This window comes from Parus major, chromosome 5 (genome assembly GCF_001522545.3).
Source record: "Parus major isolate Abel chromosome 5, Parus_major1.1, whole genome shotgun sequence".
Taxonomy (NCBI): domain Eukaryota; kingdom Metazoa; phylum Chordata; class Aves; order Passeriformes; family Paridae; genus Parus; species Parus major.
This window is the reverse complement of record NC_031774.1, coordinates 34,974,700-34,985,735: the sequence shown is the minus strand read 5'-3', so window position 1 is coordinate 34,985,735 and position 11,036 is coordinate 34,974,700. Positions and strand designations below refer to the sequence as shown.

At 33.5% G+C, this 11,036-nt stretch overlaps 1 protein-coding gene across 1 annotated transcript in view; it reads right to left on the bottom strand.

Annotated features, from left to right (window-relative positions):
* Positions 1 to 261: 261 nt before the first annotated feature.
* SCFD1 (sec1 family domain containing 1) overlaps positions 262 to 11,036 on the bottom strand; it is a 48,558-nt gene continuing 37,783 nt past the window's right edge. Inside the window, exons 21-25 of the mRNA XM_015631299.1 lie at positions 7,941 to 7,993; positions 5,435 to 5,468; positions 4,097 to 4,162; positions 1,432 to 1,500; positions 262 to 491 (exon numbers count right to left, since the gene is read on the bottom strand). Coding sequence (XP_015486785.1) covers positions 468 to 491; positions 1,432 to 1,500; positions 4,097 to 4,162; positions 5,435 to 5,468; positions 7,941 to 7,993 — 246 coding nt within the window. The 3' untranslated portion in view covers positions 262 to 467. The remainder of the gene's footprint in view (positions 492 to 1,431; positions 1,501 to 4,096; positions 4,163 to 5,434; positions 5,469 to 7,940; positions 7,994 to 11,036) is intronic.

Genomic DNA, 11,036 nt, shown 5'->3' with positions numbered 1-11,036 from the left:
TCTCTTACACTAAGGTTCTTTGTCTGTGGTCCTGAAAAGCAGTTCTGCTCTTTTGAATTTTGTTAGATAGTGATACTCTGGCTTTCAAGAAGAACATAACTCCTAAAGACAGACTTGACCTTTTCTTAGAGCTATTGCCCTGCCTACTGTATCAGAAACTCATATACATATAAGAACTTGAAAATGCCATACTTATCAGCCATTTCTGTCATATACCATAGCTAGTACTGCAAGTAAAATGCAATAATAGTGAAACTGACCTCCACCAAAAACACAGCAGGTTTTAAGTTTTATTTCTGAAATGCTGATATACACCATTATTAATTACAGATTTTTTTAAAAAGTTATCATATTAATGAAATGGGTTTAAATTTTAATACAATGACAAAATTAAAGATAAGAAGATAGCTGAATGTTGTAACAATTCTCTGTTGTCATGTTTCCATCCAAGTAATAGTGTTTCAGTCTTATTTCTGGCCAAGCTGGGACAGCTAAACATAAAGAGAGAAAAGTCATTAGATTGCTAATCTTATTATTTCAGTCAAACTAATATCCAGTTCATACAGAAAATATTTATGTCTTACATGCTTTGTTTGTCTCTGAGAACCAAATGTCTTCTGGTGATAGAATATTTAACACATAACCTCAGAGCAGAAGACCCGAGCTTCAAATTTTCAGACTTGAATGTATCTCATGAGGTAAAGATACAGTGTACACAGCCAAGACCAAAAAAAAAGTGAATTAAGATGACTGAAGAGTTAAAAGCTAGTAAGTACTATTTGTCTCCTTGAAGTGCAACAAGAATTAATTTAGTTATTTAAAATGTAGTTTTGAATAACAACTTACTCTCATCTTAGTAGGACATAAAACCATGGGTGGTGACAGCTACTGAAGGGCTGCTATTTGCTGACCACAAATAATTTTTATTTGTATTTGCATTGGAATGAGGCATAGAGAAATAATAATGTTCTTAATAGCACTAAAAGACAGAGTTTAGTATAGGTATGGACATCAAGCTCCCTCTAGGCCAGTACTTTTATATCTATATATCTGTAGATATTTATAAACCAGGACAAAGGTTTAAATATCTTGTAACTTGAAAAAGTTGCAAGAAAACCCTGGAAAGAGATACTGTTTGTGGAAGTTCCAAGAACTGACTTAATTTTTTTAGGATTAATGTAAAGACAATTATTAGGAACTTGTTTACCTGCATTACCTGTGAACTCACATTGATAACAGGCCTTCAACAGCTAATTAAAAATAATGACTTCAAAACCCCACTTCAAGCACATAAAAACAGGTAGCATGCATTCATCTTTCACAGATTAGTTTGAGGTTTTTTCAGTAAAAAATCCATGGAGACACAGTTATACAAGTCAACTTACAGATAAAGAAGTAATAAATTTTATAGAGGTTATCGAAGTTATCTACCTGTTTTATAAACTGTGTAGCATTAAAAAGTTCACTGCAGCCATACAGGACATGTTTTCCTTGTTTACCCTAAAAAAGAAAAGTCCATAGGAAATCAGTTGTTGAACAGAGCGGTAGAAGATTAACAAGCAGTATTTTTAAAGCATCTACAAAGGGAAATTAAACAATGTACTGAATTCTTTTGCACACAACAGTATGCTAGCCTCCTTTTGGAAGCTGCCTATGGCTTGCCATTTTGATGAAATGCTTTCAGCATGTTGAATTGAACTTGGAAAATATATTTTAAGGCACAGTCTACCTTAATGGCAGTATATTTACTTTTTGACATTGTGAGACAGTCTATTCTAGCACAGAACTACAAATAATTAGATTTGAAAGTTTCTCTTAATTCCTCTACAAAAAAACCCCAGAACGTCAAAGCTGAATGAACATTGCTTCCTGTTTTAGAAAGTTTTAAAATACTTTCTCTGTGCTTTCAGAAGCAAACTGGCAAAACTGATCGTGCTTAGAAAAATAAAGCTGTGAATAAAATCTCTGTGGTATCTGCTTGCAAGAACAGAGCTGTTGATTTTTCTCTTTTTTATTCTGGAGGAAGACTGATTGAATTTGAGAATAATTACTAAGCTACATCTGTGGAAACAATAGATGCCAGAAGTCTACCACATGGATAAGCAAATTTTGTTGGATAAGACTGTGTCACCTGGGAGAGGCACACAGGTTTCCAGGTGGTGGGAGGGAGAATAAAGGTTTTCATTAACCTTGTATTTTCAAGAGCAAAGGGCTAAGTGGAGTGAAGGTGCGGGAGTGTTCCCCCTTGGGACGTCATCTCCCACTGCTCAAGTACACAGTCTGAGTGGAGAAACATACAGCACCCTTCAGCTGTGACAACCGTGATGAAAAACCTCTGTTCACAGGTTCCAGAAGGAATATGCTCAACTTCTGACTCTCCATAAGATCTAACATTACCATTTCCATAGTTTTCAGTTCCTTCTGTTTGACAAATGACCTCCTGTTTGCCCTCTTACTCCTGAAACTTCAGCTTCCTGCCACTTTGTATGAAGTGCTGAGTGTTTAACTTGTCATCACACAAGTGCCCTGTATATACACACACATAGCAAACCTCAGCTCTGTCAGCATGCAGCTACAATCAGGGAAGTGAACTAACCTCTAGGGAATCCAGAGATTTTGTTTTTAGTAGAAAGTAACAAATACTCATCCTCTTAGGCATCTTTTGGATCGATACAGTAGCTAAAGTGGCTTTGGGTATACAAAGGAGCAACCTCAATGTTTGACAACACACTCTGCAACAGGTAGATGGCTTACTGAATTAGTTGTCGAGGATAGTGACAAATGTTAAGCCAAATCTAAATGATTTCTTTACTTTACATTCCTCTTCCTATCCTTTCCTCTATCCAGGCCATCTCTGTTCTGAAATGGATGCCTGTTAGAGGGAGAAACTCAGCACACATGCTCTGACTTTCTTCAATTTCTCTGGCATTCTTCAAAATTTACCTGGACATAAATCTCTCCTGTGCTTTGTAGAATAACATTTTTTCAATGACTAATGTTCCATATTTATTCTTTTGTGTGAAAAGCCTCAGTGCAATGTACCAGAAGACAGACAACTGTACCATGAACAAGGTTAAGATCAGGAAGAAAGAATGGTACAGTGCTGCTGCTAAATAATTTATTACCTTCTTCAGAATTTTACTAAGGTTACTTTGGCATTTTTTTTAATTCCTGGAAAGTGCTTGAATATGACTCCTGCCTCCCAGGAACTATAACGATTTAGCTATTTTTCTCCATCCGCTGATTTTTGGTATACATATGTTCTGCTAGTCTGGCCAGTTAGAACGAGAGAAATTAAATCTGCTACACCAGCATTACATAGCTGGTTACATATTTTCTTACTTGCGCATATGACACCTTGTATGATTTCTACACGGAATTCAATAATGCAGTTTAACAAGAATAAGCTTCTCTTAACTCACTAGAGAAAACTTCTAACTGTGGGTAAGTAACAAATGCTTAGATATTGGTGCCAATCTGATATTTGCTTTAACAGATAGCATAGTATTTGCATTATGTTGGTTTCTGAAACTACATACTTTATGCTCAGGTAAGACTGTCATACAATAAAATGTTGTTATCTGCAGGTCTGAGTTTGAACTGACTCCATATTGCAGTTACATACAAAAAAGCACTGGGGTACCTCTTTTGCAAGATTCGTGAAAACTAGAGAATTCTGAGCAGTTCCTTACTTTCAAGGTTATGATATGCCACAGCTACTTTATTTAACACCAGCACATGAAAACTACTAACAGGACTCTAAAACAGGTTAATTCAGTTTGCTGCATCTGCTGACAGTTTTCAACCACGTTGGTGTGTATGAATACAAAATAAAAGAGAATGCAGTTTATTTACTCAACTCCAAAGAACAACATGAGCAAAATACCAGAAACAGTAAGTCTTTGTTGGTCTGAATTAATAATCCACAATTTTTACTGATTTCTTACATTCATTTTTTCTCAAACTCTGTATAGAATAAGGATGTTAAAGCTAATTTTATAGACTTCGTCTTCTAAATACTAAATATTACAGAAAACATGCTCTATCTGGTTTCTATCAGTAAGTTAAGGACTATAACTGACAGAAGTACACATACCTTTATGTAGTCAATAAGATTCTGATATTCAATATAGTTGCCTCCTCCAACTACAAACACTATGGCCTAAAAGGCAACAGACATATTACAAGAGTATGCATTCAAGTTCTTAAAATTTCATTAGTGATATACCAGATAATTAAACCTACAACAAAAATCATCACAATCAACTGGATACGGAAGCACTGCTTCCTGTCTGAAAGAAGATATTTGAAGCTTTGGTAGGATGCAGAATAGCAAGCTGAGAGCTTTTAACACATCACTCTCTTCTATTAAGACATACTCAATACATATAAAGTTTCAACATGTTCCTTTTTTTGTCCAGAGATGTCTCCAGTGACCACAGGAAGAGTTAAAATATCATCATGGATGTTTAAGAATTCATTTGGGCCATAAATAAAATACTTCTATCATAAAGAAATACACTTTTTCATCATTTTTTCCCTTCCCACCTACTACCAGTAATAATTTATATTACATGTAAAGCCCATCAGTATTTTCTGGGCTGTGTTTAAAAGAGAACAAATAATGACTAGAGCAAGGAGACTTAATAGTTGTATTATTGTTAACATTCATTATCCAAAATAGTTTGAGCGTACTATATGGATTATATGGATTTTATACAGAATTTATCTTACTACTGACATTTTTGGTATGACCATCTGTAGCCATATCTACATATATACATATATTATATATATATATATATATATATAATCTACCCAGGATACCACATGGTATTTCTTTTGTTCCTGAGGATAATCAGGACATTTAATGAGAAATCTGAAACATTCATATACTGCCAAGGCAAATATTTTAAATATGAAACTTGGTAGTAAGATCAGGTAAGATTTTTCTATTTGTAAATATTTATGTAGAAAAATACTGAAAGTTACAGGCATTTGTATGAAATGATAATTTTCATTATTTTGCTTTTTTCTCCTTTAACTGCAGAGACTCCTTAATATAGTCATTGACAACACTGTTGGTTAAGGCTGGACAAAGGATGAAATCTAGAGAGCATTCTGAAAATCTGGTCTAAAAATGGACAGTTTAAATAGCTCACTCAGTTGTGATATTAGTAAATCCCTGCATTTACCTTCAGGAAAATTTTCTACATTTTTTTCTCCAGTATTAGTTAATACTTACATAGCCCTTTGAAGATGAAAAGCTTTAGAATAACAGCTAATTATAATTAATGCTAGATATAATTAGTGTAAGTGCTTTTTTGCAAGCAAGACCTCTCATTTTCTTTATCACGATTGTCAAAAATGACTGTACTTCAGGATTTATTTATTTTTAACACATGAATTGAAAAATAATTTCTGTGTGACTTACCTCCTGGAATGGATTTTTATTTCTTGGAACTGAGCTATAAAAAATACAACACAGATTTCATTACACATTAATAGAAATATGCAAAATAAGCATCATGTACCCATCACATTTATGGAGTACTCTATAGTATTAGATAAAAATATAAAATAGAACAGTAACTGTCTTTCCATTTGGTAAGAAAAACTATTCATTCTACAGGACTGAATACATGAGTAAATAGGAATTTTACTTCATAATTTCTAATGTTGCTGTTTGAATAATAAGCTTTATGACAACAATTCTTCCATTGTTTAAAAGCTCCAATGGTAGCACTGTTACCTACGAGTAAATACAATTAGTAAAACATGTCATCAGCATTAGCACAATCCATGCAACTTAGAAATCCTGCCTCCTGGAATCTTAGCTAGGTAGGTAAGCCAGCCAGTTTGTAATGCCTGCACACACACCTACTGATGCTTCCAAATCTCAAAAATTACTATAGGCAGCAGGTATGTAGGATAAAAATGATTAAGGGAGGAAGAAGGAAATTACAAGTTTGGGTAGTACAGACTCTTCTTCTCCATTTGAGTAAATGGGCAGGTAGCAGGTAGAGGGTGAGAAATCTCTTTTCCTGCATCACTTTGCACCTTCAAGGGAAGGGGAAATTGAAGAAAAAGCTGTGAAGAGTCAGTCTGCTCTCCTGCCTTTTGCTCACACACTGCCCTCTTGCCCTGTCCTGGCCTGCAGCCCCAGGTAGTCAAATACACCTTATATTCCAACATAGCTTAAAACCACTGCATTCTCCCCTTCAAACTACCTTTTCCCCTGTTTCAAGATGTTTTCTTTGAGTGACCAAGAACAACTGACTCAACACAGATACCAGTGTATCAGAGCTTTCAAACCTGTTTTTATCTCTAATGTGTTGCTTTGTCTGTCAGGAATACTACAGACTTCCCGTAAGCAGAACTGTTACCCCAATTCTCTCATCTTGTGAGTACAATATGACAGATCCACATACATTTTGTGTCATCCTTTCAGGGGACAAAGCCTGTTTATACTTGAGGTTGGCTGTACACAGGATAGAAAGATACTGTTTTGCTAACACTGAATTACAGCAATGCAGTTACTACTCTATTTAAAACATACTAAGTAGAAATGCCAGTATTTCTTAGAATGGGAGAAGATTAGAAAATAAAATCACTTTGTAATTAAATCCATTAATTGTACTATTTTATATCACTATTTTGTCAAGACAACTAACACATGTTTTTATCTACAAAAATTTGAAGGGAGAATTAGACAAACCACTATATGGGTTTTGCTATCATGTCCAAATATGATTTAAGGAATATAACTTGAGTTTACGTACAAATCCCAAACAAGAAATTAAAAGCTATTTACTATGATGACTATTATAGCTAAACAGAATGAACTACTGTAAATGAATACTTCTACATTTTTTAAAGCAATGTAAGAACTATACAGAGTGGGCAAAAAACTGAGAAAACCCTTTGGCTTGAGTAAAATAAATCTTTGCACTTCTGCACAAAATCCACCAAAAATGCTATAAAAGCATCACAAACCAGTGACAGTTGAAATCAAAATAAAACATAAAATACTAGTACTTTTCTCTTTTGATAATTTCAAAGTTTGCTTATCTTTGAAATTCCATAACCTGTAATACTTAACATACTTATCCTCTGAAATTTATGTCCTTACTTTTCGTATTTCAAGAAAAAAGCAGAGACAGAATTTTCATGCAAATAACTAAAACCAAGCCTGGATCTGCTTCTTCCACACTGATCCTGTAATAAAGTGGTGCAACCAAATGAGATGATTGCTTTCCCACAGGTTTGATGACAGTTATTTTTAGAAGGAATATCAAAATTAAATATCTTCTCAGTTGCTAGGATATTAGATTAGGTGAGGCTTTCAGAAAATTATTAGTTAAAGATACAAAGCAAAACTAAAGACTTATAAACTTCTAATGTAATTCCTCTTCCTCTCTTTTACTGGCAAAATAAATTATATCCAAGCCTCCCCATATGCACATGAACATAAAATGTGCATCTACTTAAACAAAACTGAATCCAGTCTAATTCTATTTTTTTTCCCAACTTATTAACAAATTACTGAAGGTTTGTATTCAAATCAAAATTCTAACTGTTTAAGAAGTGAGTGACAAAGAAATTTTGGTGCACTATCCAATGACCATTAACAGTGAAAACTCAGAAAGTTTCTAAGAAACCAAGTAGAATGTAGAACTCCAACATTTATTATTGCTAAATATTAATGCACATTCCTGTGGCTAAACTAATGTACGTTAGCATTTATTTTTTTTAGATTTTTTTTGCAGTCTTACAAAAATTTATCTGATTCATCCAGGTTCCCAGTTGTGAATTCCTTCAAGACCAACTGTCTTAACTTGGAATTAATGATTAAAATAATTACTTGTAGACAGCAAGTAAATAAAATAGATTCTTAAGTTAGTATTTTCATGGAGTAAAAGAAAAGAAGCAAAACTCACCTGTCACTGCCTCGTAGCATCTTGGGGTCAAAATACCGGTAGTCATCTGTCTCCTATTAAAAGTACGTTTTTAATCTCAAAAGACTGGAATTGTGTCTAATGAATTTTTGCTTGTATATATTGCATAATACATTGTTCAAACAAGTATCATTTCCCATCACATCATTCAATATTAATTGTGGTGTCCACTGATATTTAAAAAGCTTGTATATAACTGAACTAGTATAGAATAAACAGTGAGAAGCTATGAAGGGTGCTATTGAGCTTTTTATTTCTGGTTCCCCTAAAACTGACTATCACGTATTTCCCAGAAAATACATTGGTTGCATAATAAATCCCAACAGAAAGACAGCATGCAGAAAGAAAAATGTTGTTACCAGTTAGAGGAACACCAGTGGTTAGTTATAAACATTAAAATTTTCCAGGTTACGGAGATCTGCTATTGATTTAACATTATAAAACAAAACACTTCTGTGGCAATGAATGCTAAGGACAAGACAGATCAAAATCTGCTACTGTTATGTAACTTATCCTTCTCATTTCATGATTTATGACTACTATTAAACCAAAATTAAACTCTTGAAGAAGAAATGAGTTCCACAAAAATTTGAAAAGTTTGACTGTCTAAACTACAGCAAAAATTTTTTTTACAGAGAACACTGAGGCACTTTCAATATTTTTATTGGCAACAAGCAGGATTTTTGCCAATTACTATGGATGAAAAACAAAACTTCTTCATAACTCCTTCTGACAACTTCTTGGCTTTCTCCTGTTTCTATATTACATTTTCATCCAGGCACTATGAAGCTTAGTTTGTCGATAAACTGCATGCAGAACTACAGCTGATTTTATCTGTGTGCTTACATGCAAAGCCCTCTGAAGTCTGATGATTCTGTAGAGCAGAAATAATACTTCTTGAGTAGTAGACAAATTATCTGGGGAATTTACTAGAGCTCACATAGCATAACTACATCTAATATTAAAAAGTATTTAATATACATGTGGTGGTAACACACACACAAAATAAATCTATTTGATATTACAAACTTTTATATAATTACATAAAATAACTCTCTTATCCTGCAGTTTGGCTTTTAAAAAGAAAATAATTTAGATCCAATTTCCCACTGAATCTCTGTAAAATGCTTTTATATGCTCCATTGGGAATTTCAGCTACTGGAGTCTGCCAGCATTCATGATTTTGCAGCTTCACACCTAAAGGCGATATAGTACCTCTGGGGTAATGAGAGAGCTGGGAATGGACACATATTGATAGACTAAAACTGAGAGGTACTTGAGAAACCTTTACCTGGGATAAAGAGATGCACTTTCTCTGCTTATTAGATTGAATTACAGATTAATGACAGAACTAAAAATCAGAGTTAATAAACTTATTACAAATATTTACTCCTGAATGTATTACTGCTGTGTTTTTTCACTATGGGCTTGTGTAAGTAGATACACGGAAAGTAGTAAAGCAATAGAAATGTGACAACCTAGGGATTTTCTGTCATTGCTGTTTAAATACACTATTCCTGCTGAAATCAGTGCTGAGGGTGCAGGGAAAAGAAACCCTAGTAGATTTTATTTTATTTAAGAAATAGCAAGTCTGCCAATAAAAACAACTGTATAGAGCTTTCCCTACACATAACTGAATTTGCGACTTCCCTAAGCAATTCCAGAAGAAAATAAATACTTCTGAATGTATAAACTTAGTTTTCAATATTTCAAATTAAAATGGAAAAAGACCCATGGAAATGTCATTGGCTTTCAGTCTGTATTTGGTTTTCTGCAGAATCTAAAAGGACTAATTTGGATTAAGGAAACCTACTTTCAGAATTTTTATCTGTAACGCATGAAATATATCCTAAGTCTGAAAGGTACCATATACACTGAAAGGGACAGTATTAACCAAAATAGTTTTATTAATATATCACAAATAAGATCTATCTACTTCTTAGGTCAATACAAATGCACACACTGTATTGACAGAGGCTAAACCACTTTGTAAAGGTTCACTTTTCAAAGATTTTCCTCACTCAGTAATCAAACCATTTTCTAGAAGAGCCTTAGAAGAATCTCCATAACTCTGTAGTAAATGGTCAATTTCATAGTGATGGATTAAAATTTGTGTATATTTGACAGTAAGATTTTTTTTTGTTTATGAAGATTTAATGTTTTAATCAACATCCATTTAATGACACCAAAACAAAACAACTGTTTTAAATGTTTTAGTTTTATGAACAGAATATTCCTTAATTAAAATATAACCTCAAAAATAATTGCCTAAAATCGTGCTTTTAACAAGAAATATTATTATTTAAAATACCCACAAGTAAGTGATTACTTTTAAGGTCATCAAGGAACATTTCTGAATATGGTTTTCAAGAAAAAGTGTAACTGTAGTTAAAGAATCTAGAAAAATTTAAGAAGTTACAAGATAGTATTATGGCCCAGAAGATCTGTTCTAGCTGCTCCTGCTTCTGAAAAACTTGGAAAGCATGCGTGTACACTTATTTATCCTTGCCAGGGAGACAAAAGAAACAGCAGAGACAAGCAACACACAAAGTGATTTACAGACAACTCCACAGAAGTCTGTACAGGATATCATTCTAAATAGGTTTAAGATTTTAACTGACCATAATATATGTGAATGTTTGTGGTACAAGTTGTATGTACATTTCACGTATTTCCTTTATTGTTGCAGTTAATATCTAGAAAATAAGTTATTTACGTTCATTGTAATACTTTTTGACTTCTTAATAATCTGCTCTAATTTTGCACTAAACCTTTTATCTGTAAGTACATTTCATACACTGATTATTGTGGTTAATAAGATTTCTTGAGTTATAAAGGAACCATTTTTCTGTGTAGTAAAAAAAATAAAGTCTTGAACTTTTTTTCCTCTCCCTTTGTGTTTTGCCTGCAGTGCAGTTGTTTTCTATTCTGGGGAATAGAAAAGGATCCCACACATCAGAAGATGAACAGAAGCCACAATGGTGTATTTCCATGCATTGACCTTTTCCAGATACAATTTCACTTCTGTTGATAGTACAGAAAGTCTAAACACATTCCATAATGACTCTCTGGCTTGAT